The sequence below is a fragment of the Dermacentor andersoni genome, chromosome 1 (genome assembly GCF_023375885.2).
Source record: "Dermacentor andersoni chromosome 1, qqDerAnde1_hic_scaffold, whole genome shotgun sequence".
NCBI lineage: Eukaryota > Metazoa > Arthropoda > Arachnida > Ixodida > Ixodidae > Dermacentor > Dermacentor andersoni.
This window is the reverse complement of record NC_092814.1, coordinates 294,286,597-294,300,119: the sequence shown is the minus strand read 5'-3', so window position 1 is coordinate 294,300,119 and position 13,523 is coordinate 294,286,597. Positions and strand designations below refer to the sequence as shown.

Sequence of the window (13,523 nt, the reverse complement as noted above, 5' to 3'; positions counted from 1 at the left end):
ATCACAGTTCTTTTGCATCCCTCATTTACTGCTCTACCAATTTAAGTGCCAAAACCGACTCGTGTTGTTATTTGGGTAGTTGCATAACGATGCGTGGTTGCCAGTCCCGTACAACCGCGTGAGCACAGGATGCTGCGGTTCTAGATGTACTGCACCCACATCGGAAGGTTAGAAAAACGCTCACATTAGCACAGCAGGGAAGTGCCTACATCAGGCGGCTCGACTGATAATTGCAGAAGTGCGATTCAAAACGCACGCAATTATTTTCCACTTCTGGTGGCGTTTTCTCTACTTTCTTTTTATATTAAAGAGATGTTCATCCATAAATATTCTCCCAAACAACGGTTAAAGTTGTTAATTTTTGCTTTTCCTTCCTGTTTGGATGTTCGCCTTGGCTCTCTCCCTTTGCAGATCGCTTAATTTCTCAACTACTTGCAACACTTCTTTCCAGTTGCCAATTTCGCACGAGAAGTGCTGTACAATTAGTGAAAAGCCAGACGACGTAACGGGTGACAATCATATTGCTTATGGTTTTAATAGTTATTTCAGGGTCTCATGATGGACGCTGTTTCGCATTATTTTATTTTCCACCTTATCTAACCCATATCGCGTGTATATGCTTCCGAGCATCTGCCAGCGTCGCAGCGAGCCACCACTCGAGGAAATAATGAAGCAAAAGGAAAAGTTTAACGCAACTGGCAATTTCTCCAACCACCACTCGTTCCACGAGCATACAGACCAGCTGACTACGTACCGAATCCCTTTCTTGGTCCCTGGATCAGTCTAAACAAAGAAGCTTGAACAGCGATGTGCGTGATCGTTGAATAGATGGTGACAACTGAACTCATCTCCATACTCACGTGGGCACCGAGTCAATGAGAAAACTGGCCTTCACACTCCAGGAGATGCCGATAACTACCGCCATCCAAAAGGAGTGAAAAATTGACAATTCCACTCTGAAGATGGAATTGCAGCGAGAGCTGACGACAGCCAAAGCTCTCAAACGAAAAGCAAAGTGCTTCACCTCCTCCGCCGCGGGTCAGCCCGATGGTAGTGCAATGCCGGGCCGACCCGCGGCGGAGGTGAAGCAGGCATTAAGCACTCCCCATACGTGGGCCGATCCCGAAGATAGTGCAATACCAGGCCCACCCGCAGTGGAGGTGAAGCAGGCGTTGAGTGCTCCGCATAGGTAGGTTCATCCAAAGGTAGTGCAATGCCGGGCCGACCCGCAGCGGAGGTGAAACAGGCGTTAAGCGCTCCCCATACGTGGGCCCATCCCGAAGATTTCGAAGGGCACGTTACAGGTTCCCAAACCCACAGGGGTATGTGCCATTTAGCTTGGACCCTTTTTTGCACTATCACTAGGATCAGCCCACATGATGATTCTTTCTGTTGACGGATGGCGAAAAAACGATGTAGGGTTAGTCATATACAGCTCTCGCTGTAAAAGGCAGCAAAATGTTGGCCGCCAAATAGATTGATTTGTCAGCGCTTTAGGAATGTATGTGAGGAGTAGTGGTGTGGGCGGGGAGGGGGGGTATGCCGCTTAATTTCGAGGGGGGGGGCTGGGTACATGCCTGGTTGCAAGAGCAGCTAGTCAATATGCAGCATTTTGCTTTACTCTTCCAAAAATCCTGGGAGGCTTTCTAGTAGTCCTGACAATTATGTTGCACTTGGTGCAGCATTTTGCTGTCACCATAGCATACTATAGCAGCTGTGGAAGCACACTACTGGTGTCACTAACTTAAATGCCATCGCACACTATCCATCCTTGCTTTTCCAATAAGGTGAATTGAAAAGATGTGTGCAAAGTCTGCATTCTTGAAATTAAACGTCCAGCAATTTCATCTGGGTAAGACAACTGAACTTTGACAATTGGGAAAGCAAGGGGGTTACACACACACACAAAGAAATAAAATCGAAACAGCACAGACATATTACAAATAAATGCACTTTATAATCACAAGGGTTGAGGATTGGGCGAGTTGGTATTGCATTCTAAAACTGATACAGCGCAACATGGAAAGGAAGAAACAAATCGAGCCGAGCAGCAGAATCTTCTGGCCGGCTCGGCTTGTTTCTTATATTCTATTTTGCGCTGTACCAGTTTAAGAATGCATTTTCTGGTTTTGGCTTTCACTTGACGCCTACAACTGACAGGGAAACACATTCTTACCGACACGGTTTGCACCAATCACTCTGCTGGTCCAAGCCAAACCTTGCTCGGCACTTCTTGGGATTGTTTAGATCTGCAACCGAACATGTTCAAGGACACTGTAGGTTCAACATTATGGAGTTGCCACATTACTGCCAACCTATGCATACAGAGTTTCAGACAATGCACACTAAATGACTGCTGTATGAAATGCAACTCTTTTTGTCAGCACCAAACAGGCATCATGCGGAAAATTATATGTTCTGATCAAAGCAACTAATAACAGAAACCAAATGCCAAAAAATGTCATGTCATATGTTACAATATGTGATACAGTGCATAACTCACAAGCACTTGAAAACCAGCAGCAAAGTTGTGACATGCAAATTGGATTTACCAGTTTCTCAACACAAGAGGGACAGATATACTCAGCTAAGAGAGAAAATTGAGTATGATGCTTTTTTTTTATTCCTTATTAATTCTTTCACAGTGTAAAGTAAAAAAAATATTAATGCTGCACCAGAAACACGACTATTTGGACATTCATATGTGCAACAAAACAGTGATGCAGGATTGTATGCCACTAGTGCAGTATAATAAAAGCAAACAGCAATGTTAAATAGGTGCAGAAAGAATTATTTAGCTTAGCCTTGTTGTAGCCAGTCTCACAGAGGCATCAAAAGATAAAAGATGGAGGTATTCAGACAAACCGAGCAATTCATATAGGATTCATAAAGAATAATCCAAATATAGTGAATGGCCATAGAAAAAGAAAAGAAAACAAATGCAGTACAGTGGAATTTCTGGCAAGATATGGCTGCAGATGGCAACACAGAAGAGTGTCTTCAAATTTGCCTGACCGTGCAATACAGAGTTGGCCAAGCAGGCAGTTATGAATTGACACATGCAGGGGAACACAGAAGCAACCCACATGCGGTAAAGCAAAGCGTAAGCAGGAGGCTTACTGCAAGGACCAAAACTAAAAGGAGGAAAGTTTTCAGCAAAATCTTACTTACACTGCCATTGACCTAGCCACAGCTGCATGTCAGAAGTGTAACAAACGAACGAGCCATTCAGTGAAAGGAGCCCTGGCGTGTGGTTCATGCAGAGTCAAGTCACAATCAAAAAAGAGAAGAGATGAGAGACTAGTGCGGAATGTGCGAAAGAAGAAAGCAGCAAGACACACGCAAGTGTAAAACTTCACACAAGCATACATACACATAAGGACACACTGCTAAATCATAAACCAAGCAAAGAGACTCATGGCCACCATGAATTCAAGAAGATGAAAATATAGAAGCAATAGTGTGCCGAAAGTGGCAAGGACCTTGTGAGAAAATGAAATTTCAAAACAAACACATAGGGGCCAAGTGCAAGGGACTTTTGCAGTGAGAAATAAATCGCAGCTAAAAACACCTTTTGTGAAATCATATAAACAGAGGGTATACTTTTCAGTCCAAAATAATGAACTAGTCAAATGGCAAGGCAAAGACAACAAAAAAGTAAAAATTTACGACACATGATGCCATGTCCGATCCATTTAAACAAGAAATAGACTAACATCAACAGAATGGGCTCCACATTCATGAAAATTTCAGTCAAGCATTCACAAATACTTCTCTAAAGACTAACATATACTAAAGACTAACATATACTGGCTGTCCCAACTAAACGTTGCCAAGAATGCAGTGCTCACTGTATGTTGGGCATTGTCTATGCTAGTCACGAGTATTTTTCTTGTTGTGCACAAATAATTGCGTATTTCGTTCATTTTTAGTTGACTTAAACGATAATGAGTTCGTGCAACAGTTGTAGAGGATGTTGATAAATGACAGATAACAGCGTTTAAATCAACCAAAGCCTTATGCGATTCTTTTTCTGGTAAAGAAAGAAAACATTTTTAAAAATTCGAAATTTAGAAAGTACCATGTGGCAATGCATCCATGTGCTAGTGACAGCAGCAGTCCCAAACATAAACCTCGCCATTTGGTGTGCTATACATCTCGTGTACATTCAAAACCAGGGCTTAGCGCTTGAGAAGGAATGAAAATGTATGCCAGAAAGCGCTAACGTGTCTGGAAAAAAATCACGGCCGCTAGATCCCAGTGCGATAAGCTAAGCCCATATTTTAAGAGACGTTCGAGAGCACTGCAATCCCCGGTACATGGATGCATTGTGACCTAGTATTTCAAAATTTTTGATGGCTTTCTTCTTCAGTCACAAAAAAGGTCCACACAGGACCTAGGCTGCTTAATTTAAACATTGTTATCAGTCATTTCTCAACATCCTCTACAACCTGTGCACTGACTCCTTATCGATTAATTAAGTGCATCAAAAGTTAGCCAATCAAACTTAAGCATAATTTCTACACAATGAAAAAAATACTCATGACTGGCAGGGACAATGCCTGTCAACATACAGTGAGAGCTGTTCATATAAATACCTGTCATTTGTTATTTTTTTGCTACATTTAGTTGGACAGTCAATATATCGGCATAATCACTCATTATTAAGCTGTACTAGGCCACCTCACATGGCAAACAGATTTAAGCTCAGTAACACATCAGTCAGATAGCACAAACCTGAACGGCAAGCTAACCACAAAAGTGCACATTTTCTTTTATTAGTGCACTGTCACTTTACTGGGCTTTTCAAAGTCAATTGAGTTAATTCAGTGACACAGTTACTGTAATTTTACACACTGCTACTACTGCTACTTAAGCAGACGTATATGCAATCAAGTTCAACGCAGGCTTCACTATGCCACACTGCCTAACACGCTGCCATGTGCATGTTGCCAACTGTCATTAACAGAGCATAGGGTATTTGGTTCAATGTGCTTGTGAGAATTACATGAAAAAGTAAAGAATGAGACTCAAAACGAACTATAGTGCCCGCAATGTCCCAAGCATCTGCCTTTATGTAACCTTTGCTTTTTCACTTAATTCCCATAAGCACAATGAAGGTTGAAACATTTTTCTGACTACATCAGGGTTTCCACGTTCACTTAAATTAACAGTCATTTTCAGAATGATCTATTACCATATTGATGTTGCATTAAATACAAGGCATTACCTTCAAGTGAGCTGAGCTTTAGTCAGTGAAAAAAAATCCATTGTGTTAAAGAAAAGTGAACATGCCACCAAGAATAACAATTGAGTTCAACTAATGACAGAAACAATGTGTAATATTGTAACTAACTTTAAATATAGTTTACCTGAAGCAATTTTTACTCTTAGACATTTAGATTGAAATTACTTCATTAGTTCATGATTGCAGCAGGCTGGAGATACCCTATGAAAATAAAGATACCCTAAGAAAATAAAGGTACCCCAAATTGTTTGTCATAAGTGATGGTAACCAGTACTAAGTGTGTATGTACATGTGGGTGCAAAAAAGAATATTTTCAGGTTCTTCTTTGAAAAAAATGTTCACATGAGCAATTATAGTATTGCTTAAAGTGAAGCTTTCTTTGCTTGTTCACCCCACTTAGCAAGTTCTGGCTGCTGTCTTGCATGACAGGCCATTCAAAGAGATAGTGCAAACTGGTCCCAGAGATACAGTGCAAATAGAGGTGGCCTGGGTACACGGGTGATGCAATCTTAAGCTGCCAAATTTAAAGAATCTATCTAGCATCCAGGTTCTAAGTAAACCTTGTAACAAAGCAAAGCTTTCTTTGAGCCTTCCCACCACTTTCAGGTGCTGGCTTCTGCTGTGCAATGGAAGCTACGGTAACGTGCAACAAACACTTGCGTAGGGAAGGCAGACTGTGTACTTTAACGAAGCACATACTGAGTGTGGAGTAGACAGAGGCTCGGAAGAAGTGTTGAGTGGAATGGGAATATCTTCAATACGCAGCTAAGTGCAGTTTAGAACACGAGCACATGCTAGCTCGTAAACTCAAAATGCAGCAGTGTCGATACGCGAGTGCACACACTTCCTTGTAAATGCCAAGCCGAGCGTCGTCAATATGCAGTGATGAGACAGCAGCGAAATAGAACTGTGCTGTTTACAGGTGAAAACTAGTTATGAAATAGTTCGCATAGGACGAGTTCGATTCGGTGTGCAGTGTGTGTACGATAGACTAGTTTCAGTCAAATATGTCTGCAGTGTTCCGAGTGGCACAAGTTCGTGTTGAGCAAGGCATTTCCCTGTGAAACATGTCCAATTACATCTGCTATATAATTGCAAATGGTCAGTAAACATGAACATGTGTTCCTCACAAGCACATAAGAAAGTTTTGCTTAGTCTGATTCCCACAGCACATGAGACCTACATAAGTTTTCGTTTTTCTTCTCTTTTTTTTTTCTTTTTTTGCTTGCCCACTTATGACTTTGGTTTAAATATTAACTTTTTTTTTTGTACCTCATGTCTGTATGCTCTGTAGATAAATAAGTAAAGATCAAATTGCCACTAGGGCTAATAAAAATATATATACACAGCTTCTCACTTCCAGCACGAGACACGTTCGTGATGATGAGAACCACGGCAGTATTAGAACACCTTACAGCTTTCACTGAACTTCTACTCCAACTCCACCCCCCCCTTTTTTTACACCTTGTAGTGACCATTTTTTATGCCACAATGATGAACGTGCTCCCAATTTCAATGCTCTTCCTCTTGCTTAGCATTTGTGAAAGAGGACACACCCACAATGTTCGTATCAATGGTGTTCATCATTAAATATGTGTGGTGTTTACGCCAAATGGCAACTGGGAGCAGAACACTCTTTTTGGTGCCACACACATAAGAACAAAAGGTCAAGCCAGTACTAGAAGCTTTTTAAGACCAACTTACCTCCATCCTGACTCTTGTCCTTCTTGCGCTTCTTCTTTTTGCTGTTGATAGCATAATTGTCCCTCGCCGTCCAACCTGGGTAAAGCTGCATGTGGATCTGCCGCTCCTTGCGTGCCATTTCATAGTACTTGGACTGCTCCTCTCGGGAAAGGCTGTGCCACTGGAAAAGAAAAGAGGGGGGGGGGGGGGAGAATAGAAAAGACATGAATGCGAGGGCCAAATACACCAGCAAAGCTGTATAAATGTACACCGTGTGGCAAAAAAGTAAAGGCTAGCTGGCTGTTGCCAGCAACCCCCAGCTAGCATTTACTTTTATCCAACATGGTGTACCTTCATAGGGGATATGGGAGTCCAAAAATAGTTTTTTTTCTTCTGTTAAAAAAAAGCTTGGGTTATATATTTTGGTGACAATGTTATGCTTCATAATTCTATTTTCAACATAACTGAAAGCTGGGCAAGTTGGCAATTATTCCTGTTAAAATTGGATGCTGCCGTTCTACCATGAATTTTATTTTCACATTTAAAAAAATCCAAGGCAGAAGACTGAAAAATTATTCAAGTGGGGGCATGGCAGCTGCATGGGCTTCATTTCTTTTTTTTTTCATGCTAGGCTGATGACGCTCACAACCATATGTTTTGCCCAGATGGTGAGCTTTCCTGGTGTAAGCACAAGCAAGCACTAGCTCTAGCTGGGTTGACAGCACCTTATTCTAGAATTTTCATGAGTGCTCAGGCAACAGCCATGCTTCCTACATATGAGAGGCTGGCAGACGTAAAGCTGTCGTCTCACAGTGCTCATGACAAAACCCAAAATGTGGCCAAGTGCGATTTCGTTGCTGTCTCAAAATAAAATTTGCTTCACAAACTGTTCTGAAGGTAGCTACTTCTATAGCCATCCTATGGTTCAACAAGGTCCACAAAGGCTTTGCGGAGGTTCTACGGAAGCTGGGCGTCCTTCTAACTCAAGAGTTGATCACTGAGCAACCAAAAATACCAGAGGATGATCAACAGAATGTCTGGGGAAAAAAAAAAAAAAAAAAAAAAAAGACAGCTGAAGCTAAATCTCATTGTTGCAGTGCAGCAAAGAAAGCCTGCCTGGAGAGCAAAAAGCTTGCAAGGGTTCTAAAGATACCACCTACACAGTAAGAGATTTTTGAGGTTTTATACTTCTTGCTGAAACACTGTCTGCAGCATTCTGTCCAAATTTCATGCAAATTCATCATCTGCAACATAATAAGCATGCAAAGATGTTTAACTTTCATTTTTCTCTCTTCATGATTTTAGGGTGTTCCTAATGCTTGTGCAAAAAAAATTGTACTTAATGGAACTCAATCTCACCCAAATTGAGCATGCAAGGACGTTTAGAATACAAATAACCAGGTCCTACTGTAATCCGCAGCAATTTCAGTCATGTGCATCGTAGGAAACTACTCATCAATGTTCTCGATAATGATAATTGCAATTAATTTTTTTTCTTGAAGTAATACATCTAAAAGAAAATTATTTTTGGCCTTATATGTAATCTGTTGCCTATAAGGTAACTCTCCTAAGCTGAGTATGAAACCCATGCCTTGTACAAGAGACTATACATTTTACACTTCTAAGGGCCACAGAACAATGACCAGATAATATATTGCAAAGCTCAATACATATTCAAAAATAGGAGATTAATCTCTATATTCTGCATAAATTTCATCCAGAAATAATTTTTAACTGAAATGACTCTATGAGGAGCATCTTCCCTAAGCAAGATACGAAAGCATTAGGAAAGTGCTGGCACAATAAAAATCATCTGTTGGCAATTGAGCCAATCAGTTGCAAGTGCAGATTAGTTACGAAAATAACCAAAATGCCCAGGGAGCTCTCATTAGAAAGGTCTATACCATTGCATGGTGCTAGCCTTAAAGCAATCACAGCACGTGAGGAACAAGAAAAAAAAAAAACCTGCACATACTACATGATTGATATGAGAAAAGCTTGTCATGGTAAGTTTTTCCAAATGAGAAATGGCTGCTGGTATATATAAGGCCACCAATACACCTTTTTTTTAACGCTAGCAGAATTTTTGAAAATCACCAGTGGCATATTGCATAATGTACTCACTCGGCTGGATTACACGAAGAGGACATTACTTGCACAAAAAACAAAATACATGTTACTAATTAAAAAAATTTTACAAATCAACTGATTACTTTAGTACACAGACTGGTTGTGATTTACTAATTGAAGCCAGGGATCTAACACATAAGATCTGTTTTGAATTAATTTTGAAAATAAGAATAGTTTTGAGGCAAGTGCTCTCAAACTTCGATAAAAACATTGTTCAATTTGCTTTTCTTTTAAGCAAAAAACTTTTTTATGTATTGTAGTTCAAAAATAACTGGGACACCAATGAATTTTTCACACACTTTGGGAACACATATCTTGAAACTGGTGTCATCCATTGAAATTGTTCGAAGTGGATATGACTAGCGAACTCACCAGCTACAATTTGTAAATAGCAGTAAGTGCCATAAAGTAATTGGCATAAAATCATGAGCAAATCTTGGTAATTAGCTGATTATGGACTCAGATTTAGTGCGCAAATAAAGTCCACCTCAAGAAGTATAATTATGCTACATACCATAGCAGATTTTTAAAAATTCTGTTAATAAAAGAACACCCTGTATGAAGAGAGAATAGAAGCCGTTAAATTTTATTGTTTTCAAGTAATTTGTGTAGTCGTGACAAGTTAAAAGCGGACACTGACCACGAAAGTTTATAAAGAGAAAGACGTTCCGAACATCTTTCTTTTATAAACTTTCATGGTCGGTGTCCGCTTTTAACTGTTGTCATGTATATTTCCGACCAGATGGGTTTCCATCCAATTCTTGATTTCAAATTGTGTAGCCATAATTGCTAAAAAAAAATGACACTAATTATGCTTAAGAAAAACACTATTACTAAATAAATGAAATATTGCCACATCTCCTACAGCTCATTACACATAAATCTATAAATTGTTCAGAAAGGGCTACATCATCGTGTCTACTTACTGCACTGTAGTTAATTTGAATGGCTATTTGGCTTTAATTCGGTGGCCTTGTGCATGGCACCTGCCTGAAACTATGACAAGCACCCAGTGAAGCTGTTCTTTTACGATTTCAGTAGAAATGAACTAGGACGCTACACTGTTACTTTAGAAAAGAAAAAAAAAGAAAGTGAAAATTAGCGCACCCTTCTCCCAAGAATCTGGTTGATGGCTGCACTCTCCTTGAGGGTGCACTCAGCGACTACCTTGGCACGCATTTCCTTCATGTACAGCATGAAGGCATTGAGGGGCTTCTTGACATGGTTAGTCGGCTTTTGGGGCTTCTTCTCTGTGCCATTATGCTGCTGCTGCTGTGGCTGGTGCGGTTGGCTGCTGCTGCTGCTGCCATTGCTAGGTGGGTGGCCTGATGGCTGGCTGGGAGGTGGCCCGCCACCATGACCATTGAGACCCGACACGCCATTCACCAGGTCGCCACGGGAGCTCGGCCGACCCTGGTTGCACTTGGAGTCCAGCGGGTGGTACATGGCTAGTGGGTGCCTGGGAAATGCAGGGGCCACACTGCATTGATAGCAGCAGCAGGCCCAAACCCTGCTGTAGAGCTACAATGCTACACAAGCACGATCATACAGACTGTATTGTCTGCCAAAGCTCGCTGCTTTTTCGTAATAAAATTCTCAAATAGTATCAATGCTTAAGTGACAGCTAAATCAGAGACTGTATTGAGGATGGTGAGGGTCCCAAGATGTTCATGCATGTAAAAATGTTTAGACCACACTGTAAGTGATCTAGATCGGATAGTTTGCCTTAATCATGACAAGACAGAGTAGTTCTGTAGCGCACGATCAGCAATGACAGTAGCAGTTTGTAAATGATTATAAAAATAAAGGTAAAATGTACGCATAGACCCTCAAATTCCTGCATTTTGATTTTCTCCTCTAAATGTATGGAATTGATGCCACTGTATGCCAGGCTGTGGTGCACGGACCCTGTCAAGCCTTTTCAGGCTTTTTGTCCGTGCTCCAAACATCTGGCAGATGTTGAATAAAGCTGAATTGAATTCAATTAAAAAATTTTCTGCTTGTTTCTTAACCACCCTTAATTGGTACCTTAACTACCTTAATTGGCAGAGGATCGCATGCGTAATGCAAAGACATAGGATCGTTGCCCACCTGCGGCAAGCTGTTTTTTCATCCACTTTCATTTCCATTAATTTATCATTTCTTTAATTCATTTAGCAGGTACACGTAATTTCCCCTATGTTGTCCTTGTTGTCAATCTTTGTTGGCTTCTCATGATACGATTAATAAAAATCAGGCCCCTCAGTTAACCCCCTTTCTTCTTAAAGGGACACTAAAGGTAACCATAAATTCAAGTTAAAGTGATAAAGCAATGCCCTAGAGCGTCTAAGGCGTCAATATATACGCGAACAGAGCTTTAGTAACCGAGAAATTGAGGTAAATGCATGACACGATTTGAGACCCCCCAGCGACATTCCGGTACTAGCCGATGACGAAAGCACTCCTCATCATAATTTGTGTCACTAGTACTCAACTACTCGTATTAAAAAGATCATTTCATTAGATTATATGACGGAAGAAAATGCTACTTGCCTACTTCTATTCGATTCTAAGAAAAAATAACATTTTGACGTTACCTTTCAGTAGTTTGGGTGATCGAAAGGTTTCGTTTTCACTCGACTCTGCGCGCTCGACTTTGCGCCGCGCGCGCTTTGGTCCTGCTGGCTCGCGAAACTTGCATTTGAAACAGCCAGCGAGAACGCCACGTTCATGTGATGTCGTGGGATGCGCGAACGGTCCGCGGAACTTGGGCAAGGGCAGTTGCAGCGGCGAATCCAACGTTACTTATCACTGTGTGCCAACGAGTGAACCTCTCCATTCGAAGTGGTTAAGTGCCGTACCTCTGCCACAGCGCGCTGGCAAAAAGCCGAAAAAACACGCAGTGTGCTCGCTGCACTTTCGTCTAGAGGATTACGAGTTCAACGCCGACTTTACTGAAGTCGCGTGGAATGCCTTTCAAAGCAGGCCGCCGTCGTAGTACGCAACGACGCCGGCAGCGCGAGCCCTCAGCAGCAGGTCACGTTCAGAGTGCTTAAATCACTGAACTCGAGCCCAGCATCGCGAGCAAATGTGTCGCTGTCAGGGTCGTCCATTGCAACGAACGTCGAAGTTGGCGTCATTAAATAGAGAACCAGCGTATCGTCGCGCACTTTCCCTTCCGTTAGCCACCATAGTTCCGCTTTCGCGCTACTGTCGGCTCTGTCTTGGCTCTGTTTCTGGCCGCGCGTTTGCGTTTTGAGCAGAAAAGCCGTAGCGCCGTCTGCGGAAGCCGTTTCACTCACCGACGGCGAAACGTCACTATGAGACCATAACGTCAATCACGGAGGAAGGAAACTAAGGAGAGCCCCTGACGTCACTCTTTGTGAAGCAAAAGTGAAGCCGGAATTTGGCGTTGCTCATGGCGATGCTCCGCCTTTTGGGCCACCCTCCTCTCTTGTTTACATCTTTCGCGAAACCACGCCGCGCTGCGCGTGGTGTCGCGCGCGGAACATCTGGCAGAGCACGGTGCAGGTAACACAGCGCAACAAGACACGGTGACTAACGCAAACCCGCCCACTCAGCGCCTTTGCCACGGCCCGAAACCTACCAGAGCAACACGTGTGAGCGCTCAAAACCATAACAACGGCGCCATTGTGGCCCAAAAGGCGTGGCCATACAACAACAAAAAAAAAAAAAAAGCAGCAAAAAAATGAGAACCTACTACGTCATTTCCGCCACACTTATCTCCTAGCGCGCGGAGGGGGTAGGGCCTCTCCTTAGTTTCCTTCCTCCGTGACGTCAATACTCCTCGATCGGAGGGCGGGTGATTTGAACGGCGCTAGAGGTACGCGGACGCTTCAGAATGCATTTTCTCTTAAAAATAAGTATCTTCTTCGCACGAAAGAAGCGTTTCGAGGTTTCTGGGATGATATTTCAACACTCCACGTTGACTTAATATTAACCTTTAGTGTCCCTTTAACCACCCAAAGTACTTTAGGAGATCTTTATCTAATCATATATTTTTGTTGTTGTTGTTGTTCGCTCAAATATTCAACAGCAATCACATATTGTAATATATTTGCAAGAGTACCACAGCTGAAGCTGGTACTTGCTTAGTTGATCCTCTAATGTAAGAATGATAAACAAATACAGAGAAAAAAAATTGCTTTTCAAAGATGACACCATCCCTATTTCTTTCCATGACCCATGCATATTTTGCTAGGTTCTGCTGTGCGCTGCTGCTGCTGCTGATGATCGTAGTTTATTGGCACAAGGGCCAGAAGTGGCTAAGGAGCGCCACTGCTGTGCACTAACACAGATTATTTGTTCCCTGCAGATACATCAGCCAAGGGGAACACCTAAGGGCAGAAAACCTGCCCTGGAAGAGTCGAAGTACGAACAGTACTAAAGAAGCCAATGACCTTGGCAAAAAAAAATGGGAGAGAATTGGGGTAATCGCACAACACACTAATGTTGGTTGAAA

The 13,523-nt window shown here is 42.0% G+C and overlaps 1 protein-coding gene across 4 annotated transcripts in view; it reads right to left on the bottom strand.

Moving 5' to 3' along the window:
• Positions 1-13,523, bottom strand: part of pan (transcription factor pangolin) — a 222,987-nt gene that overhangs the window by 6,532 nt on the left and 202,932 nt on the right. For 2 of the 4 annotated variants that reach the window (XM_050196805.2, XM_050196807.2), the window contains 3 exons: positions 10,169-10,541; positions 6,953-7,112; positions 2,177-2,249 (listed from right to left, as the gene is read on the bottom strand). In XM_050196805.2, the coding sequence (XP_050052762.1) occupies positions 2,177-2,249; positions 6,953-7,112; positions 10,169-10,541 (606 nt within the window). Of the gene's footprint in view, positions 1-2,176; positions 2,250-3,171; positions 3,194-6,952; positions 7,113-10,168; positions 10,542-13,523 lie in introns of all 4 variants that reach the window. The other 2 variants (XM_055063289.1, XM_050196806.2) reach the window with 2 other exon arrangements.